Below are 23,544 nucleotides of genomic sequence, written 5' to 3' on the forward strand. Positions count from 1 at the left end.
TCCTCACAGTTTGAAGCAGATTTCAAGGTGTTGAGGTAGGTGGAGAAGGGGAGAGGCTCTGAGAACCATGGTTTTAGGAGATTATGTGTTTGAGAGCCTGTGAAATCCTACCTGGCCTCATAGGCTCTAAATTGTTCCAATCCATATTTTCTTTGTCTTTTATGGCTTTTCAAGTTTCACATCCAATAACCACATTTGTATCCAAAGCATGGATTTTCAGAGTTTGACTAAGCTGATCCTGTGGATTCAATTTCCATAAGTCCCTGAAGGTGTTTAACTAAGTTTTCTCATTTTGCAAAGATGTCTCTGACAGAAACACAGAGGAAAGCCACTGTTCTTGACATCACAACAGTTTAATATGTTAACTTATTCATTAAATTGTGCTTCACATCAATGGAAATCCTCAGTTCTACAAACTATCATTTTTAAATAGCAATAAAGTTTGATAATGTCACAATACAATTTCCTAATAACCAAGTTCATACATATTATTGCACAGAAACAAAAGGAAATATCTCTTAGGAGAAATAATTTACTATCTATTGAATAACTACCTTTACATCTAAAATGGGCCACCAGGTAAAGATCCAAATTTTTATTTCTAACATTGAGTTGGTATATTTAAAAAATAACAGTAATGTAAGGAAAATCCAGAAATATCTTCTGAAAAAAAATAAGAAGAAATGAAAAGATAACCGTATGATTAAAACAACAAAAAAAATGACAAGGAGCTGGAAGACAAGCGTGACAATGACTAAATTGCACAAAACACTGCTCATCAGATCACTGCTTTTCCCAGCCAGTGCTGAGGATTTCAGCAGTGACATCTGGCCCTTTGATGAGTTCCCATAGTGCAGCAGAACATGTAATTCACAAAGGTTCCACTCAATGTGCCGAACATTGACAATTGAAGTCTTTCCCATAGACAACTTAGAACACAGGCTCAAGGAACATCTGTGCATCCATGATCTCAGATGGGCCTGTACTCTGTTAGGTTACATGGAATCTTTTCCTGGAAATTCAGGGTCTTTTGTCTTGCAGATGTTGCTGGTGTTCATAGCTGGCCAGTCCTCTCGGAATTTCAGCACCTCTGCAAGGCAGGTCAGTTCTGTCAATGTGCTGTAAAGATGGGTCCATTCCATCCACCAGGCTCCAAAACACACAGGTGTCAGAATCCCCCTGCTTTCCCAGAAGGGCTAATTCAAAGTTTCAGAGAATTGGTTCCGATGTGTTCAGGCAAATGTAGTGAGAGAAAAGCAGGCATTGGCTTGTGTCCAGTAGTGACAGAGGAACAAGATAAGAAAGAAAGCCAACAGTGTTGGGAAAGAACCATTGCTTGCTGCCCAGATGATCCCAAGTGGGTAAGCTCCCCATGGTCACCAGCTATGCCATCCAGCCTGGAGGCTTGCAGTTGAAGCTGTGTTGGCCAGTGGAGGCACAAGGACAATGGGAAAGGAAAATCTTAGAGTCACAGGTGTGATCATATTAGAGTATTCTTTCCTAGGTTCAACCCAGCTTTCTTTTGATCCCACTCCTCCAATTAAATCAGTTTTCAGTACCTAAAGCCATTTCAGTGCTCTGGTGTGGTGCCAAGAGCTCCATTCCTTATTCTTCTAAATGGCTAAAGGAATTGCAGTCCATATGTTTACAACCTGCCCTGATCTTGAGGACAGAAACTGCATCATAGTCTTTTTCTATTTTTTAATATTGCCTGAAACATGTTTTATTTACTTTCATCTTTGAAAAAGATCTGCTTCCCCTTCAAGGATCCCACTGTCTTCTATAGTTACCCCTACTCCACCTAGTCTCCCATCTCTGCACAATCCCATTATATAAGGCCTTCTTCTCAGCCAGAGATCATGGTTGGAAAGGAATCAGCTAAACTCTGTGTGAAGATGTTAGCTTATTACAGCTTAAAGCATTTCCTCTCTCCAGCAAATAGGCTAAGGAACTCATTTAACACCAAATAAAACCTCTAAAAATCAAAGCTATGTTGTGGATAAAATACTAGAGACCTAAGGAAGGAGAAGTAGAGAAAGGGAGAGATTTTATGAGCAGGGGTTCTATTGATCACCCCTCAGACATCCCTAATAGGCAGCTACCAATTCTGAAAATTTCTAACACGGAGCTTCCCTACAGAGTTGCGAGCCAATTCCCTCAGACTCCATCTTGAATAGTTTGAGGTTGAATAGGGTAGACATCCAGCTGGAGGTGTGTGAATGTCTCCCCTGAGTTTGAGTGTTTCTACATCTCCCCCACTGACCATCTTTTGGGTATTTCACTTCTATGAGAGGCCCTCTCACTGGAGGCAGAGACTTGAGAGTCAACACCACCATTCTCCTTGATATTTTCTAGGTCACTGCAACTCTGTAACAAGGTGAGGGAAGATGATAAAAATCAATAAAGATTTAGATTTCATACCCTTGCAATTCCAACCCCAGTACTGATGTTGAGCAGTACGAAGTAATCGGAAAGACTGGGACTCTGAGCAACTTTCTGGCTAATGAATGAGTCTTTGGGAAATCTTTTAACATCTCTGAGCGTTCATTCTAAATGATCACTTGGGATAATGAATACAAGAAATCCTACTTTAACACACAAGGAGGATGAAGGCCAAATGAATACTAGCTGTAAAAATGTTTTGAAAGGCATTAAATGCTTCACAAAGATATGAATTTCAATCTTATCTTTGTAAAACACATAAAGAAATAAATAACACTGAAAAGCATTGGAGTATTTTTTAATTCCCTTTGTGTCAGAGACTAAATTTTCATCAGTATTAATTTTTACAGGTTCTTTGATAACAGTGCCCCACACTTATCAAGGCACCTGACAATGAAGAAAAGATATTTTCTAGACTTCTATGCAGCTAGATGTGGCTAATGTTCCAGTCTATAAGATGGGACTGGAAGGAGTATGTGTAACTTCCTTCCACTTCCTTGCTAGTACCTTAAATGGAACAGGATGGCAGGAGCTACAGCAGCCATCGTGGACCATGAGATGGATGCTGTGGATCAGAATGAAAATGAAGTAGGAGGACTTGCGTTTCTGGTAATATCCATATGACAGCAATCACACCAGTTTGTGTTAAGTGAGAGAGAAATAGCTCCAATCTTATTTAGGTAACTATTATTTTGAGTGTTTGTGTTAAGACATTCAAATTGGAATCCTACCCTATATACTTACTATTTGTTTTCCAATGGCCTATACCCACCTCCTTGCTAGGTCTATCTGGTAGACTTTTCCCACAATATTTATCCTCTCTTCACTCAGACCTTTGAAAATGTTACTTTAAAAGTTTAATCGAACCTTTGATCAAACTACTTATCACAAAATTATCTCCTTTAAATGAGAAGAAACACATCTTTATAACTTCCAATAACACATAATTTCTTCAATATTGTCTGACATATTGTTAAGGTTATCAATTTTTTCTTCAGTTACCCATAGTAGGCTGCCAAAAATGAGAGGTAGACAAAAATAGTGGGAATGTTAGTTCTTAATAAAATGTAAACACACATGTGTGCACATATGAAGATGCACACATCCCCGTCTGCTTCCCATAATGGCCATTGCAAGAGAAGGGAAGGAATGTCTGCCTGGAATTTCAGGGGTTTACGTGATGTGGAATTCTCTAGGGATCTTCCTCCCTCCCTCCCTCCTTCTCTTCCTTCCTTCCCTCTTTTCCTCCTTTCTCTCTCTCTCTCTATCTCTCTCTCTCTCTCTCTCTTTTCTCTCTCTCCTTCCTCTTCTTGGACACTAATGTACCTGTACTTGGAGTTGATGTGGTTTAGGACATTACAACTGCTAACTTCCCACAGATCATTAGGCCCAGGTTTCTTCCACCAGCATCTTTTCCCTGAGTGCCACTGAGCTTGGAGGTGTGTATCAGTTCTCAGAGAACACACTGCATCCCTACCTCTCCACTTCTATCAACACAAGACCCCAGGGATATGACAAGTGTGCAGTTTTAGAACTGAGGGATATGAGGAGGAAGCCATGTCAGTCTTTTTCATTTGCTCAACGCTGGCCTGAGGCCAGCACAAAGAGACACTTCTCCCCTGCATATCCCACTATTTGGTCTCAAGTGGAGTGCCACACATCAAGCCTTCAGCAACAAGGCAGTGGAAAGCCTTTGATACAAATCCCAAGGTGCCCAAGGAACAGTGTGAAGTTCAGAGTAGGAGGCTCTGCCTCCCAGTCTCAGCTATGAATGAATGTCCTGCCAAAAATGTAAAGTGGGTTTAAAAGAAACAATCCAGATGCTTTTGAGCTTGTTTTGATTTTCTACATGACAAAACACTGGGGTGTGTGTGTGTGTGTGTGTGTGTGTGTGTGTGTGTGTGTGCGTGCTCACAGTGGCAGGTAGAAGGGTAATTTGTAGCTTTCTATTTTGGGCAGAACACTAGATCTTAACAACAACATTATGCCCATTGCACTCCTCTTTCATAAGAAACAAATCATGAGAAGGGAGACTCTTCAAATATTTTGTGAGCACTCATCTCTTCCAACTACCAAGTCATATTTACAGACCCTTTTTAACTCACTCTTGTGTGTCACTCAAAAAAGCACAGCTGCCTAAAAAGTCATTGATCTCAGCTAAATTGATGAGCTTGTGGTGCAGAGGGGACTCACCCCCAGGCAGCACTTCTCTGGGTCACTGCTAGCTTGGTGCTGTCACAACTGTGCCATCTCCATGGGTCAGGGACAAATACTTCAGGGCAATAACAGTTGGCTTCTTGCATGATTGGCAGGAAGCTTTTGGCAGCTTGAGCCTTTCTCCCATAGGGACAGAAGGATGGAGTAAAAGTACTCATGTTTGCAGTCAGTGAGGCCCACCTTATAATCCATGAGGAAGCTACTTATCGCCTGTGGCTTTGACTTTCATCTATGAAATTGAGAGTAACAAGATCTACCTTGGTGTGCAGAATATATGTAAGGTTTCACCAGGGCCTTCTTCAGTGGGTAGCACAAGGGAAACACAAGGTAATGCCTTCCCTTGTAGCACAGCTGAAACCGAGGGCAGTGAGAGAAGCAACCAGGCCATTTCTGCAGATGTGTATTTGATGGAGATGCTGGGCTCCTTTCTGCAGTAGGCATTCTGTGAACGCCGGGGTTGATTGACTCTCCACCCCAGAGAGAGCACTCTGGAGTCTGAAAAGTGGCTTACGTAAAGCTGGCTTAAACATCAAATATGTCTTTTCAATCTGATTAAATATGGCTTTTCAATCTGATTAAGGGGTCTCACTCATTTTGCCTTCAGCTTCTTGAAGGGGCTGATCATTTCAATGTGTTGTGAAACTTTCTGATCTCCCAATTGGATGTGATGCAAAGGCTTTCTACTCTCTCCTCCCTACTCCTCCCCTTTGTTCATCAATAAAATTCATAGTTGTGACTGGGAAGAGTGAAAATAAAGAGCCCTTGGCAATACACCATATTTTGGGTCCACTGCCGTATTCTGTTGTCTGACTTGCTGGCTTGTAGCCACAGTTTCAGAGCATGGGAGAAGAAAAAAGAGTTATCAGGCTAGAGATATTCAGCTATTGGGATATTTGTTGAACCTTTGAGATAATCTCTCATGAATGGTGTTCCATGTCTCCTAGACCAAATCATTGATATTCAGTTACACTTTGTGTATATGCTAGTTAAGATCCTACTTTTTTGGCCAAGTCATTTTTTAAACACATTTTCTTTTGTGATAGCAGAATTTTAACCCAGCTACTACCATATCAGAGAAGGTGACTGCTCCAAAGTGGTTAAACTCTGAAATATTCTTTAAAATCTGTGATTTCATAGCTGTTTGAAAATGTTAGACACATAGTTTTTTTTCCTGATTTTTTTCCCTCTGAATTTATCATTCATTCCTTATAATGAAGATTAAAATTGGTAAAGCATGATCTCCTTAGGCATTAGTAAATAAACAAGTTTCCCAAAATGCCCTACCAGTGTTCATTGCTCAAGGTCACAACCATTCTATGTCCACACCTATCCCTTCGAAGTCAGAAAGGAAGCATGACTTAGGGCTATGACGCCAGCACTTGTAGGCTGTGGATCTCTAGCAATGGTCAACAATAAAGTGATTTTGTTTAAAAACAACTCCTTATGCTTCAAACTTCATTCAAATAGGGTTGCGAAGTTCAACAGCCAGGTGAGAGTTGGCATAAAGCCTCATCTCGGGCAAAAGGGTCCTTCTCTCCCTCTTACACCAATGTTTCCATGACAGGGACAGTATGAACAGGCCAGTCTCAGCAGAGCATCCAAGCCTTAATTTGGCTTTTCATGTGTGCCTCTGTGGCTTCCAGTCAACCCAAATTGTCACCTGTGATGCTGCAAAGACTACAAGGACTATTTCCTTTTTGCTGCCTCTCTCCTTGACCTTCTAAAGTGGTCAGTGCACTCCTACCCCACTTAATATCACCGATTGGAAAATGCCAAGGAAAAAAAAAGGACGACGTGGATAGTCTCCATTTGGACAGACGCGAAGACAAAGAGATGTCCAAATCAAGCCGTGTCCAGCGAGATGGCCAGAGGTTCTCAGCATGGCCCAACTTCTCCATGCTAATGCAATGGAAGGTCACAAAGAGGAGCCGGCAGGGGGTCACCATCTCACCACTTGGCTATTGTAGTCCTCGGTGACAGTGCCCTCTGTGGCTCCATCCTCTTTGGGCCACCGGTGGGCCCTGTGCTCCCGCTGCAGCCTCCGATCTTCCCTCCTCTTTTGGCGGTGCCTCTGGTGCTCCAGCTGCCTGGTGTGGTGGTAGCGCTGCTGGAAGAGGTCTTTGGCATACTCGTAGAGTTGCATGTCTAGGAAGTTGATCTCCTCGATGCGCTGCCGGCCGCCCTCGTTGATCTCCACGTTGGAAGCCCGGGTGATGTTGAACTGAGTGAAGGGGGAGATGAACTTGAGGTTGAATGTCCTCTCAAAGAGAAACTGTGTCTTCCTCTGGAATTCGGTCAGCCCAAAAAAGGCCATGTTCTTCAAGTTGTTCTTAGCACTCTGCAGCAGGATGGCATTCCTTTCACTCTCGTTCATGAAAGTCAAGTTGTAACAGCCCACCAGGCTGAGGTCCGCCAGCATGCGCACCTGCCGGTTGTTGGCCAGGTTGTAATTGCAATCCATGAACTCCCGCAGGCTGACCCCGGACCAGTCGTCCCCAGGGTAGCAGGTGGGCAGCTCATCCGGGGTGGGGCTCCTTCCATCACACATGTGGAGAGAGGTTTTCCACGTGGCCCCTCTCTGGACGTGTTTCCACTCGCTCAGGTAACGTGATACTGGATCTCGCAGCATTGTGATGTAGTAGAAGTTTCTGGAAGAGATGAAAGGCAGAGTGTCAGCAGTGGACAATTCTAACACTGGGACTCTGAACCTCTGTGATTCTGCATCAGCACTGAGTCAATGGGCTCTTCTCTCAAATGCTCAAGGGGGATCCCTTGCCTGAATTGCAACTGTCAGGTGTATGTGTGCATGTTTCCATTGTGACACCAGCTTTTTTTATTATTATTGTTTTATTATTCATATGTGCATACAAGGCTTGGGACATTTCTCCCCCCTGCCCCCACCCCCTCCCTTACTACCCACTCCACCCCCTCCCTCTCCCCCCCACCCCCTCAATACCCACCAGAAACTATTTTGCCCTTATCTCTAATTTTGTTGAAGAGAGAGTATAAGCAATAATAGGAAGGAACAAGGGTTTTTGCTGGTTGAGATAAGGATAGCTATACAGGGAGCTGACTCACATTAATTTCCTGTGCGTGTGGTGACACCAGTTTTTAATATTAAGTTTGTTGATCTTCTTCCCACTTAAGAGTAGAGAGGGATAAGATGGGGAAATGGATCATTTATTCATTCAGCAATCATTCACTTAAAAAACACCATTGGCAATATTGTCTCACATTTAGAGAAATCGCCATGATTTAAAAAACTTGTTACCCATCTGATATTTTATTTGATTCTTACAACAAACTTTTATAGTGGAAAGGGCAATGTTGAGGAGAGAAACATGCAAAGAGGTGAAATGATTTATCCAAGGTTATGGGACTAGAAAGAGCAAGAGCACAACCCAACTCTCCTTCATCTTTTCCCTGTAGTTTTTATTTTTGGCAGTGCTGAGGTTTGAACTCAAGGTCTTGGCACTTGCTAGGCAAGTGGACTACCATTTGAACCACACCCCCAACACTTTTTGCTTTACTTATCTTTTTGACAGGGTATTGAGTTTTGAGTGTTTTGCTCAGGGTTACAATCCTCCTACCTATGCCTCTCACTTAGCTGCGATTACAGGTATACATATCAACACCGCTGGCCTGTTTGCTGAGATAGACTCTCACTATCTTTTTGCCCAGGCTGGCCTTGAACTGTGATTCTCTTAATCTCTACCTTCCAAGGAGCTGGGATAACAGTCATGAGTTATAGTACCTGGACAATTTTTTCTCTGCTTATTGCTATTCTGGACTAAGAAGTTGATGGGGTCAGAGAACAGTAATGCCTGCTCTACCCTTATCACCAGGAGTGTTCAAGCAGAGCCTGGAGGCCTATTTATCACAGAAGCCATAGAAAGGACACCACAGAGGAGCAGGCTGGACACCAGGCCTCCAAACTGTCTTTCCAGTTCTGAGTTATCCCTTTGCCCTTCCACAGAAGTCACTTGTATTCCAATTCGGTTCCCGTCCTGTCTTTACTCTCTAAACAAACCCACTCCAGAAATCTAGGGTTAATCATACTAACCTGGAGTTTCCCTGGAGACACAAAAGTGCTTCTGAAATGCTCTGAAAAGAAGCCCAGGCCTGTCCTGTCACCTGTACAAGTGACTGGGTGTTGCAGAGACTCCTAGAACCAAGGCTGGAGCTGGGTTTGTCTGGGTGCTCCCAGGTGGTTACAGTGTGGAGAGCACTATTGTCAGCATCCCTGCCCTCAACTTGGCACCCAGGGGGTGGGGACATAGCTAGGTCACTTCTGCTGGGTTCATCTTAGTGTCTGCTCTTTAAAAAAACCTCACACTAAAATAAACACATGCATATTTTGATAGACAGAGAGAGAGAGAGAAAGAGAGAGAGATGATAGACAGGGAATCTGTTGAGGGATGACTTTTGTTTTCACTGCTTCATGTCATATTTTGTCAAATCTCTGTTATCAAGCGCTTGTAAGTATTATTCACCTGAATCATTCCTTATTTTGCACTTAGAAGTAAGTGACAATGTGTCTGACCCTGTATTTTAATCAAAGGATATTTTAAGCTGCATGAAAAAAATTTTTAAAAATAGAGGGGTTTGGAAGTCATCCTGCCTCCTTCAGTCAAACAACATGCACCTCTACCGAGGTGGGTGCGCAGGTCCTTGTCTTGCTAGGCAAGTGCTCTACCACTTGAGCCATGCCCCCAGCCCTTCATCTCTGTTTCTTGTATCACATGGAGGCCAACACATCAGAACAGGTTCAAAGCTGAAGAAAGCTGTTTTCTCACCCACTCCAAAAATCACATTTGATGTGGACACTTTGCCATTGCTTTAAAAAGAATGATGAAAAGGCTGGGGGTATGCCTTAAGTGGTAGAGTGCCTGCCTAGCAATTGTGAGGCCCTGAGTTCAAATCCTGATACCACAAAAAGAACAGAACTGAAAATAAATGAAATGAAAAGCAATGGTGAAGAGAGAAGAGGAAAAAGGAAAACCATGTCATATTTTGGCTATGTGTATTAACTGAGTGTTAATGAAGACAGTGAGAAGTTCAACAGAGAAGCTAACCCACTGGAAAAGAACTCATTCCTAATTCTCTGGGGAAGAGTACCTGCAGGTGCTCAAAAATACACCAGGGGAGAACAAATTATTGGAGGTGTGTCTTCAATTTAATGCAGATACTTCATTCAAGTCATTTGATTATTCCTATAGCACTTGTGAAAAGTACTTTTTGGGATTTGAGGGCAAAAGTTTTCTAATTTTGTCTAAATTGCAATGATGACATTTTTTATTTAGATAAACTTACTGAAAAGCTTCAACACCCAAAGCTTTCCCCCATAGACTAGCTCCCAAGATCCATGATGTTACATACAGCCTTGCTCAGTGGCAGCCATAGTGCTAAGGGTCTAGCCCATTTCCACACCCCATGAGCTGTGTGTACATTCCTTATTTGCTTCACTTAGTATTGAATAAACTAAGAACTTGAGGAGATGAAGTAACCTTTCTAAGGTTACGCCCATAGTAACCTGCAGAACTTGGATTTAATCAGCTCTGACTTAATTCAAAAGAACTTTTGATTTTGCTTTGCTCTGGTTTTAGATCATGAAGACAAAAATTCTTCATACCATAGCAGATATTCACCCTGGTACTTTTTCTACATGGCCAAACTAAACTGGACAGGAAAAAAAAAACACATACCACTAAAAGTAATGAAAAAATAAGGTCACATACAAGAGAGGGAGGGTAAAAGAAGGAAGTTAAGAAGGAGAATATGGTTGATATACTTTCTATACAAGAATGAATATAGAATTTTTAAACCTGTTGAAGCCACCGTAAGAAGGGAGCTATGGTAGAATGAAGAAAAATAGAGGAGATGAACCAATTCAAGTTATAATATATATGCATGGAAATGTCATTAGGAAATTCCCTGCATAGCTATCTTAAACAAAAAGATGTCCTTTTTGTTCATTTACAAAATTGGAGAAGAACAGGGTGGAACAGATCCTGTCTCGGATGTGGGGAGGGGATGAAGTTTGGTAGCGGTAGAGAGAGATGAAGTGGGGAAAGGTCATGGAGGAGAACATGGTGCAAACACTGTGTACACATGTATGTACATGGAACAATGAGACCTGTTGAAACTGTTCCAGGAATTGAAGGGCAGGGGGGATACAGGAGAATGGTGGAGGGAGTGAATTCAAGTATGATATATTGCAAGAACTTGTGTAAATGCCACAATGTACCCCTACCCAGCACAAGAAAAAAACACAAAAAAGATGAGTGTTTCTATTCTTCTTTTAAAAAAGAACTGATGAACCCTATTATTTCAAAATACTCTGTTGTTTTGAATGTATAGACTCACCACTACATAAGCAGACAGTTTTTAAACTCAAAATCTTAAGTAACACTCACTTCCCTTTACATCAGAGGAAGAATTTATTGAAACTGCCAAGAACAACACAGCCTGAGTCCTCATTTGCCAGTCATCATTTTATATCACACTGTTGTCTTTGAATGTGAAGGAATGTGAATTTCAGTGGTGGAAGAAAATGTCCTAAAAGGTCAGTAGGAAAAGCAGGAAACAGTTGTCATGGCTTCTGGGCTCCATGAAGAGAACATTTTCCATGGAGTGAATGTCACTATTGCTGGACACAGAGGCAAGGCTGCTGTTGATCCTGCTTTAGTCCTACCTGAGGACTTACTCGTGCTCTAATTCTGAAGAAACTGATTTTCTTTTCATAAAAAAATTACATAATCAATATAATAAATACATTAATGATAATGATGATGACATAACTCAGTGGGTTAAGGATACCCAACACATAGGGCAAAAGACTTTAAATCAGAAGAATCTTTAAATTGGGTCAAATTAGACCACAATGGAAAATTTCCAAATTCCCTGTTATTTGGAAAAAATAGAATATGTACAAAAGGATTTAAACAGCACCAACAAAAAAGCCAACAACCATCAATTGTTAAGTCTCAGTCTCATTGATGTGCCTCAAATTTTACATGATCCAGATTTTTAAAATAACATTAAGATTTGGAGGTTTTTGGAGCTATGAATTATGAAGTTTGGTGACATAAATATTGAATCTGGTGGAAAAATGAAGCTACTGTCTCATTTGGGAAAACTGGACATAGAGCTTCTAGTACCTCTGTTCTAGTGAGGATCGACATGACTTTAAAACTGACTGAAAATGCTTTAAACTTCAAATGGTCTTGGATTCAAGTTTAACTTTATTTCATTTAACATCACAGTTAACAATACCTAGTGAAATTATAGGGTGATGTCGTATGAGCGAAGTAAGTCCCAAACATCTTTGAGTTCTACTAACCAAAGGAGTCAACACATAAGCAAACTCCAACATCACGTTGCCAATGGGACATAATGCTGACAAATACAAGTTGTCCCAGCTCAAGGTTCTGGATTCAATTAGCATTTGAGAATTGCTTTTTGGTACTGAGGGTTAAAGTCAGGGCCTTGCACTTGTAAGGCAGGTACACTACCACTTGAGCCATGCCTCCAGTCTGAGAATTTCTTTAATAACACACATTCTCATGTGTATTTTAGTTTCTAATCAGAAAAGTAATCACAATACTAAAATAGAAAAATAGAAAAAATAAACCAAGGGTTGAAGAACTCTGAATGAATGAAGAAAATGGCAACTGAGGACTTAATCATTCCTTCTACTGTGATCTGCTTCTCTACTTTCAGACAGAAAACAACAAAAATCGCCAATAAAACAATTTTATTTCTGGGCCACACATCCAGACTTCAATGTTGACAAGCTTTGCTCCATTTCATGAAATCTCCTCCTGCTATAGTTTGGATCTGAAATGTCCCACTGCCCCCACCAAGGCCCAGGGGTAAAAGGCTTGGTCCTCAGCTTGGCCCTGTTGGAAGGTGGTGGATCCTTTAACAGGAGGGCCCTAGAGAGAGGACACACTCTTTGAATGTGTCTTTGAGGACACATTGGGTGTGTGTCCTCAAAGAGGCTGTTGAGACCCTGCCACTTCCTGTTTCTTACAATTTCTGACAATCACGAGGTGAGTAGCTTTGCTCCGCTTCAGGATATGCTGTTTTACCACAGGCCCTAAGGGAACAGGCCTCAAGAGGAACTCTGAAATTGTCAGCCAAAATAAACCTTTCTTCCTTATAAGTTGATTGATTACCTCAGGTACTTTGGTACTTTGGGAAGCTGCTAACTTACCCCCTTCTCCAGAACAATGGAAACTCATTTTATTTTGCTCCTGAAATCCCAATTCAGTCTCTAATGCAAGTACTTAAAGGATTAAGTACTACTGAAATCTATAATTTTATTTTTTTAGGTCTCACTTGTTCAATAATACAATGGAAGGGAAAAGTCTGTTTTAAAACATAGAACAAAGAATAGAAAGGAAGGAAAAACAACACCTAAGGGCTGTGGGGGCACAATAAACAGGGCCCTCACTGAGTCCCATTCCTTTTCAACTCAATCTCCTAAGCCTAGCCAGGGTATCATTTGTTCATATGCTTATCCTTACAGTTAAGACAAACTCTTCTCAGATAAGGAAAGAAAGTTAAGTAATCTATTACTCCTCCCTTCACTTATCTATACATTCATTCAAAACTTTCTAAACAATTGCTGGCTTATCTACCAAACAGTAGGGCTGGGCATTGGGGAGGGGGTCATTAAAATTAATAAGCTGTTGTGCCCACACAGATCTTAGCCACACAATGATTTTTGATAAGGTGAAGAATGCGAAGTACAAGTTAAGGGAAAGTTCTGCCAATCTCCCTGGACCAGAACAATTCCTAAGACGGATAACCTTGTTTGCCTTGGTGACAATATCCTGTCTACAGATCTCCCACTGGTCTTCCACTTCGTCAAAGTTTGGGTGAATCCATTTAAGATAACCAAAGCAATTGGAGCTCTTTACAATTGCCATCCTTGGGGCCACAGGGTAATAATTCCAAATACCTGTGTACTCAGAACTATTAGGGAACAGGTGTGTTAGTTCAATAATTATTTCAACTGATCCTTGTCATATGGGCCATCATTGCTTACTCAAGTTCAAAAACCTGAGATCTATAGTTTAGAAGCACTATTAGCATCTTGCTCTGCTAAGATAATCACATTAAAGAATTCTAGACACTTCACAAAGAATACCATATATTTCTCTACCTATGAAAGTCCTAACCTTTTCCTTTTCTCACCTTTTCCTGCCCATTTTCTGGAACAGCCCAAGGCTTATCTCCTTCCTCCCTGACTTTCCATCCTATGGGGTTTCCTGCACCATTTGTCACACTCGTAACTTTCATGAAAAAGTCTTGGTTACTTTCATGAAAAAGTCTTGGTCACATCCAAGACTTCAAGTTCCTTTCTGAGAAGCACACTTTTCCCTCACATCTCACAGCATCAAATAGCACAAAGTTCCGCTCGATAAGTGATCACTAGATAAAAACCAGTGATGATTACATGAAATGTATTTTAATAATTAAGGTTAACATTGCTTTTGGTAAATATGCCTCTCTTTTCTCTCTTAAAATAATCTGACCTTATTTTTTAATGTTGAAAATGTGTACATAAAGAGATACAGAATTTTCTAATACTGTCTGTCATTTTAATGTAAGGATGATGACAGATAGATAGTCAACACAGACTTAAGGCAAAATGTTGACTATTATCGTACAATAGGTAATTAGTACCAACTTAATTTCTTTATTAATATTAAACTTACTGCTTTTCTTTCTTACTGCTTCAAGAATCTATGTTTCACATAGCAACTTATCATATAATTTGCTTCCTTTTTTTAATTAGACAGTGATTTAATTAACACATGCTATTGAGGGTTTGCTATGTGTAAGGAACTGCTCTAGGAAATGTGGAGAAAATAAAGAAGAATAAAATGCCCTCAAGTGTTGTCAGCAGTAGTGGGGTAGAAAAAGTGATTAATTAGCGAGTTATGGAGGTAAGGAGCAGGCAAAGAGTATTTCAGAACGCTCTCCACACATTCAAGGATCAAGTAACCGGCTAGACCAGGAGGTTTCTGTTGTGTTCCATTCTGTGTTTGCTTTGGAATAAATGGATGGCAGGCAGGCATAAGCTGTCATGGGATTGAGATAAAATTTCCCTGGGCTCTGATCTGAATGGAACTGTGAACTGCTAAAATAGGATAAGGGTTGATTTAGGAAGATTCATTTAGTAATAGCATTGAAGATGGACTAAGGTAGAAACCAAAAGAGACGTTCTGCAGCCATGGTAAGACACTATAGGGTAAAACCCAGAACTGCAAGTGTGGGATGAAACAATTAGGGACAGAGTCAAGAAACCAGATATTGCCCTCTTTTCTTCCCTATTATCAGCGTTCTTCTCTACCTCTGTCCTTCTCTCTATTTCCTTCCATCCAGTCTCTCACTTTCAATACTACAATAGAGAAGAGCAGAACCAGTACCCTCATCAGAATAACAAGCATAAGTCATTGGAATCACTTTGCCCATGGTCATTCAAAAACATTCACTTTTATGAGACTATAGCTTGCCTATCCAATGGGGACACAAGTAAAAAAATTTACAAAATGCTAGTCTTGGAAGTTTAAGGGCTATGTTCTTTCCACTAGTATTTTAACCCTTATAAAAATCAAGCAACAAAATTAATATCTCTACACTCTACAGTTTTATACGTTCATAAAAACCACATCAGTTAGACTCTCCCTTCACCTAGCCATCTCTGTTGTCCTTGGTGGGAGGGATTTTTTTCCTCCCTCCCCCTCCAAAACCTGAGCCTACCTGACATTATTTTTATTCTAGCAACCAATAAACAGGCTTCATGCAGCCTGAGAGATGGAACCACACCCTCCTTTCTTCCCCCAGAACAAACACTACCTGACCTAACACAGTCGGTGTTCCATTGGCTAACATCTGTGGGGTCAATAAATATATGACTTTTACCAGCCATTGTTTTAGGGATTTCTGAATCTTGGGAAATATACAGGAAGTAACAAATTCCTCCTTATTCCTCTGGCCCTACAGTCTTGGAAATGAGTTTTCCATGCATCTTCAAGTTTCATCAAACCTCACTGCCTCATGAAGAACACAGTGATTGCAAAAGGTAGACTTGGGGGCATCTGCAGGAGACCATTAGTGTTCACCATGGGGTGCACACAGGTGACAGGTCCACCCTCCACATAGGCTGAAGTGTACATTTTTACTGAGTGAAACTTAGCCCTCTCCTCCCTGTCGTACTATGTGCTAGAATCATTTTCCAAATGCTCAGAATGGAATTAATTTCTTGACTCTCTTTAGTGGCCCATGCTCATTATGGGCTGCCCATTCTTCATTATCTGTGTGGAGAATTATCTGCATGGTACTGTATCTGATAGGGAGAATCGCAGCAGTGAGCACTTTGCAATCAGACTGTCCTTTGACACAGTGATGAAAAAGCCTTTTATTTAAGCCCTGAAAACAAATTAAGGAATTTAAGAATGATGTTCTAAGCAAAGGGGAAATTGGAAACTATGATTGTTAAGTATCATAATAAAGAACTTTAGGAGGCTGACAATGGTGTGTGTCAGAGTGATTGGTTCCAAGAATGTCCAGCATTGTGAAAAGAAAATGGAGACACACACGTGTTGTTATCTTCCTGTATACAGAAGGCAAGCATTGTGTCTCATCGCAGCATGCACCACACCACCATTACCTTCTCCCTCACGGCGACTTACAAAGTAGCCAGACCCTTTGGGACAAGTCATTTTTATTTTACTCACTGTCCAGGGGTCTTGACTGTTTTCTCTTGGTAAGCCAAGAGTGAGAGGCCTGCCTCCAGTCTTCCCTCTGGAGGAGAGAGGCTTAGCATTGCTTCTCCTATTTACAAACCTGATAACTTGAAAGCCCCAAGAGCTAGGATGAAGCTAGTCTTGGTTTTTATTTTTAAATTATTGATTGTTTTTTCCCAGTAAGAAATGCAATATGCTGTCATTATGGAAAATGTGAGACATGCACAGTAGTAAAAATAAAGAATATTCAAGTTGCCACAGTTGAACACATACACACACTTACTCATTTCTTTCTTTTATAGATTTGAGATCATAATGTACATTATGTTTTTAGCTTGTGTTTTTAACTTAAAAATACAAGGTGGATATTTTTCCAAGTTAGTTATTATTCTTTCACAAGAGTACAATGTTCTTCTATAAGGGTATAATATTCCATTTATGGATAATTTATGTGACTAATCTCCAAGTTTTGCATAATTAGGTACACTATCTTGGCAGTATTATAAGGAAGAATGTGATGGGCATCCTAAGCCATAAATAACTGTGAAGAGAATAAATTCCTAGAAGTAGATCCTGAGTCAAGAAAATCACTCCCATTTCATTGTCAAAAACACCTAATTACAGTTTCCATTGATGTATTTGATCATAGGGAGAGTAGGAGCAGACAGGGCCACTCTAGGAGGCCTGACATCCTTGGGTGTCAGGGGACATGGCTACCTGAAGCCATGGGAGAGCTGGGAGACAGACCGCCTGCCCCTCCTTCCTGGAGCAGGAAAGTGTCCTGCTGAGAACAGGATAGCCATCTTCAGGACAGTCAAGTTGGGATTTGTGACACGATGGTGAAAAACATTTTTGGAAAAAGATTTGTTTGTTTTTCACATAATGAGCATGTGGAATATCAAATTAGAGACTGAACATTTGTGGGATCCAGTCCCAGTCCTCAGTGCTGCCACCATATTAAAGTTGACATCTGGATCAGAAGGCAGAGGTTCCCACCCGGTTCTATTCAGTGTCAGTCCTCAAAGAAACAACTTCTGGAGATGCAGTTTGTCTGCAATGTCTAAGTGTTCACTAACTTTAATTAGCCAAAGCCCCACGTGATTCTAAACCAATCAAATAAAGGCAGGAAACAAGAAGTTCCAGGAAGATATAGGTCATTTCTGAATGATGATCAGTCAGGCCCCCTACCTCCCTGGAGGAACAGGCTGTATTTATCAGTAGAATAAAAATTTTAAATCTGGTCATGACACCGCCTTATGTTCACAGGGAACCTGGGAGACTCACAGTCACTAAAATGCCATGGTTTTCTGCTGGATGTCACATTTGCTTCCACTTTTCCCCAAGTAGCTGCCGTAAGAATAAATTTCAGGGAATGCACGTTCCAGGGGCTTGTTTTTGCTATCTTGCCAAGTACAGTTCCTTCCAGTACAGTTCCAAATGTGCCAGAGAGGGCCTTGCTCTCATGCATTATTCAGGGACTTTCGAGATTATTTGGTTCAGAGGCGCCCTGCCTTGCGCTGCATCGCTGGGATTTGGGCGGGAGGAGAGCATCTCTAGGCGCTCTGCAAAGCTGTGGTTTATGCATGCAGGTTTCCACCTGGGTCCTGGAGCCGCCCCCGAGTGTGATAAGGCCCCATTCGGTCCCCTCGCAGCTCTAATCCCAGCCGGGCAAAGCAGAACAGCAGATCATACACTCCGATTGTGTTATCAGGCGTTTGTGCTCAGCCGAGCTCCCTCCTTAGCTAATTTCTCAGGCGCTGCTTTTAGGGGATGTGAGAATTACACAGTGTAGAAAGTATGCCTTTGCAATTGTTCAGAGCTGGCCAACTTGGAAAGGAAAAGTGAATCAGGACATTTAAGAGCCAGGCACATGCTCCAATATTTAGATCTACATTTGACAGCTTTGCTGCAGTGTTTCCTAAAACTCACAAGAATTTTTTTTTTTTAAATCATCTCTTGCCATGTCCTGGCATAAAGGATTCTTCTGTTTTAGGATATTCCTACATTCTGCTCTCAGGACATCATATTCATTCTAGCGTATTAAAATTCCTGAGAGACTGTAACCCAATCCTATTCCTCAAAGAAAGAGTACCTCGGAGGGCATTTCCTAGTAATGACTGAGGAGAAAACTAATTCAAAATATGGGCCATTCCACGTGAAAAGGACGCTGAGATGAATAACAGTAATGGCTAACGTTTACTGAGTGCTAACTGTATGCAAGTACTGTTCTTATATTGACCAAGTTAGCCATCAAAGCTAACTTTGAGTTACACAGGCTTTCAGATGATGTCTGACTTCTCAAAGTGGAGGTGGCTTTGACAGTCTCTTCCGCCCTTTTGTCAAAGTCAGGCTGTCTTGGAGATGCAGTTTGTGACTTAATGGCATAGTAGCCTGGACTTTGTTGAACTCAAAGCAGTAGAAGCAAAGTGAGTATCTCAGGAAGGATCGTGTTTACCTGGGAGTAGGCAGCAGAAAGGGAAGAGAGGCAGTATATAACAAGGACAGGGTTGGACAAGAAGCAGGAAGGATGGGTGACGGGCTTATGTCTTATCTCAGCAAAGGAGCTCAGGGGTCCAGAGCATTCTGGAGATGCTTACAGCTTAGCAGAAGCCATGGAAGTGATTTTCCTCCTCAGCACACCCGCAAAACTGCATGACAATTTACATGGAGGAAAGGGTATTACAGGCAACAGGGAATCACTGCCGTTACATTTGTTTTTAAAACTCCCAAGGAATCTAGAAGCCAAAAGCTGTAGTAATCTCAGAACAATAAAGAATGTTGGAAATAGCTATGCAGAAAATTCAGATTAAGCCAAAGCTCGCGCCTGTAACCCTGTAATTCTCTTTGGGGCTTTGAAATAGGTCTTGTTTTGCACAAAATGTTACAAAGACTCAAAAAGTGTTCAAAGAAGCTTGCTGGATCCAGAAGTTGGCTATTCCAAGTCCTTTATTCAGGAAGAGAAAAGTCTAGGAAAGTACACGTGAAACTCACTCATTGGGACAGATTGTAAGGGCAGAATTTCAAGCATGTTGGAAAGTTCACTTAGGATGCTGTGGAAAAGACACAGGCTTCCAGGCAGGAAGTTCTGGGTTCCGATTCTTGACAACTTCATTTTCATGTGATCAAGTTAGCTTATATGATCTTTTGAGACCTTAGTTTCCTCCTCTTTTTTTATTTGCCATGGGAAACATGCTTTTAGGGTTGTGAGAAATGGTGAATCAAATAATGAATCTTCAGGGTCTGGTAGTAGCTAAGACCTAGTCAATCCTTAAAATATGGGCAGAGTCTACACTCCACATCCTCTTCTTCCCCACAAACATCAGAGCCTCATAACCATCAAACACAGTGAAGTGCTAACTCTGAAGCAATTTGCATAATGATTTTTTTAAAAGCTCATACTACTTTTCCATTCATGTAATATTTTTACTTTTCAAGATCCTTCATCTATTATTTCATTTTACTTCACTATGTGATAATGTCAGAGGCAGCAAAGGAATGACTCTTATTCCATCTCCACCTGTGAAGAAACTGAGCATGAGATGCATGAAAGGATTTTCCTAAGGTCAACTAGAGTAAGGCATTGTGGGCTCAGCCTTCCCTTTTACTTCTTCAGCTCCTGTACTCAGTTAGTTTCCCTGTTTAAAAGTAATTGTTAATGATGTAATTCATGCCAAACACTACCCTAGGTTATAATGGACTCAAAACACAGAGTAACCTCAAGGAGCCGATCCAGTCCTCTGTGACTATCTCATTCCTCCCTATTGGGCTCCACCTTAGTTAAGAGTTTGAAGGAAAATATGAAATTAACACTTTGTTCTTCAAGTTAAGCTTCACTCCAAACATAGACATATACTTATTAGTTCATCTTCTCTTTTAAACCTATTGAAAAAGGGGACCTGAAGAATGAGACAGAAATACCAGAATATAAATTGACCTTCTTGTATTTTTTAAATACAGTGGAAAAGCATCCTGAAATAATAAACTCTTATTTCTAAGTAGGATGGGTGTGGATTTTGACCTGGGTGCACTTGTAATATCTGGTTGTCTGTCTTCTCAGGATACCAATACCCATTGATGACATTCATTAAAGGACTGAAAACGGTGGCATAGCCATCCTATCATTTCTTCTCTTAGCATACTTTGGGATCCTGAAGTATAGTTCATATAGGAAGAGCAGATGAATGTTTGATTCCTTTTATTCTGTGGTTTTCAAAATAATGGATTGTTTTCTTAGAATCCTCCAAATGGGGCTTTTTGTTGTTGTTATTTATTTGTTTGTTCATTTTCATATCATTATTAGTTCATGAACAAATATATTTAATAAATTTCAATATAGTGTAGCCTCTGAGCTTATTGATACTAAAAAATATCCAATTTTGACCAGGATGAGCTTATTCAAGATGGACCCTGGGTCCTTCTAATAAAATCATTGTAGCTTTTTACATCTTGTACATGATGAAAGCTCCACATTAAAAAAAAAAATCAAGAAATAAAGTGTCAGGAGCTTGAAAACTTGCAGCTCCTGAAGAAGGAAGCTATTGCTCCTCAGTGTCTTGTCTTGGCCAGCATCATCTGTGCACCAGTCTCCTGCATCACTCTGACCAAGCGGAGTAACTGCTGTTATGCTAATTACACCTGTGCATTGAAGGCAAAATGGAACAGACACCGGCTTTAACTTTCATATGTTCTCTCTAGACCCAAACACCAGGGGTTCTCTCTTATTTTCTTTTGTCCCTTTTGTCTTCAGTTCCCATCCACAACACTTGTCTCTGTGCTAGGAACAACACACAGGACTAGTAATTCATCTGTGACTAGATGCTAGTGTCAGTCCACAAACTAATCTAGGGGAAACCAAATTATGTTGGAAGCAATGTGGAGCCCTAACCAGATTCTCTCCCAAATCCACTTGTTCACAATAATTAGCATGACTTCCTCCAGAAGCCCAGCTGACCACATGGACACTTAACGGGATCTTTCAGCTGCAGTAGGCTCCAAAACACTGCTGTAATTCTGCCTAATTAATAAAAGCAATGGCAGAAAGCTAAAAAAATATATAAGTGCATGATCATTTAAATCTCCCACAAAAAAAATCAATTCGTTCTGTCTAAACGTTGCCTTGGGTGCTCCCTTCATCAATTCAAGTGTGGAGCCTAGTGACCTTAACTTGCAAATATTTTTCTTCAGGCATGATTGAGGCATTAGAGAGGTAATAGCTTTCAAGATTCATTTCTTAAAGATTTTAAAACACTCAAATGAGACACTGATTTCCCCAATTTCCTCTGTTATATGTAAATCTGAGAAAATAGTGTAAGACTTTCAAGATAAATGTAGCTTGGAGCTGCAAGAGGTGACTTTTGAATTTGTGCAATCAATACATGGATTAAAAATGAGGAGAAACCCTGTGAGAAGCAGAGCAACATACTGTATTCCCTTGCTCTGTGCATTTGCCTGTTAGTGCCCCATTGCACCTAGGATTTCTCTTGATGGGTGATCAGAAAAATAAAAGTCACCAGTTCCTTCAACATTGACTCCTGGTACTGTCTCTGCATCTCCCATTGAAATAAGTGTATTATGTTGATGCTTATCTAAATGAAAAATAATTCAAAACCATAAAGCAAACAAACATATATAAACAAAAAGAGAAAGGAAAGAAAACATCAAGAAAAACAAGAGCAACTACAAAACAGCTAAAAGCTTTTGATCAATTTTCAGTTTAGGTAGATTATAGCCACAAGGGGGCTCTCGAATCTTCCCAAACTCTAAGTAAGCGCAGAGAATTGTTTCTTTAGTAATTAATTTCCACAAGTCAATATTACCTATACATGTGTATTACAGAGACAAGCTACAAACTTCTGACACTTTACACTCAAGTTAAAGAGAGAATTTCATGTAAAAATTCAAAGGGCCCACAGTGATTTTAAGTCAAAACCAAAATTAGTTGCACCTGTGATTTCCTGTGTCTGCTCTAGCATAAAAAATCCCAACACTGCAAATTTCATAAAAGGTTAAAACTGAATTTGAAGCACTGTGCATATAATGGAATACATTGGCCTCCAATGGATTTTAAAGGCTATCCGCCTCCTTTCCCACATCATGTACCCCCAGACAGCCATGGAGGGTGACATTGCAGTTAAAATGCAATGACCCTTTCCTTGGGCTCTGGGAATTTGAGAGATCCATTAGTTCTGGAGGCATTCAGCTCCCGCTGAGAGCCTGATGGTATGGTGATGTTTACAGTCTGCACCACAAAAGACACTTCCAATGCAAGATGTGTTTTAATTTCCTGTTCAAGTCACAAGATAGGGGCAGAATCTCATGTTGCACTTGGGCAAAATTGGAGCAAATAAGAGCAGACTGGAAATGTAGCACCAGTAGAAGGTAGAATACTACCTATCACCCCTACACAGGGAAAATCTAGCTGTAAGACATTCTACTGGAGTAGCTAAAATGCCCAAACTGCCTGAGTGCAAGTTCAGAAAGTCCCTCTGAGCATTGAACTGAAATGAATCTTTGTGACTTCCTTTTCTCTAATGGGGTGGGAAATAGTCCCAAAGAAAGGTGAGCATGGTTCACAACTCTGTTGCTATTCTCTCACCTTCATATGTTCCTTGAAATTAGGAGTCATCATGTCATCATTAGTGCAGTCAATCCCTGGTTCAGGAAGAGTTCTCTGACTCAAACACCATCCCTCACCCTCTGCCAGATTTGTTCTGCACACCAAAGCTTTCTCTCTCATGAGCTCTACTCACTGTTTGGTAGGTGCCTCTAACACAAACCTTGATGTGAACTGCATAGATTTTCAGCTAATACATTTTAAGAATTAGTGGTTCCCCAAGTTGAGTTCCCAGGTTACATAGCAGTAGCTCTTTTTTAATTTGCATCAGTCATTTCTCTTCAAAATTTTGAAAGGTGCCTCCTAGGGTTTAGGAATAGCCCAATCATGACTCTCAGATACAACCAGACTTTCATTTAAATCCATCTTCTTCACCACTTTACAAGTCACTTCCATGCTATCCCACATCTATCCCAGAATTTCTGTCATTCATGTCCTCATTTTGATCTCCTACTAGAGCCTCCCTTGTTAGATCATTCTAGCTGCAACTTGGGGAGTTAAGTATAGTCT

General features: G+C 40.8%; 1 protein-coding gene across 1 annotated transcript in view; it reads right to left on the bottom strand.

Moving 5' to 3' along the window:
• Positions 1-334: 334 nt before the first annotated feature.
• The window catches only part of Hs6st3 (heparan sulfate 6-O-sulfotransferase 3), a 699,700-nt gene continuing 676,490 nt past the window's right edge, over positions 335-23,544 (bottom strand). The window contains exon 2 of the mRNA XM_074043115.1: positions 335-7,307. Coding sequence (XP_073899216.1) covers positions 6,599-7,307 — 709 coding nt within the window. The 3' untranslated portion in view covers positions 335-6,598. The remainder of the gene's footprint in view (positions 7,308-23,544) is intronic.

Source organism: Castor canadensis, chromosome 10 (genome assembly GCF_047511655.1).
Source record: "Castor canadensis chromosome 10, mCasCan1.hap1v2, whole genome shotgun sequence".
Taxonomy (NCBI): Eukaryota; Metazoa; Chordata; class Mammalia; order Rodentia; family Castoridae; genus Castor; species Castor canadensis.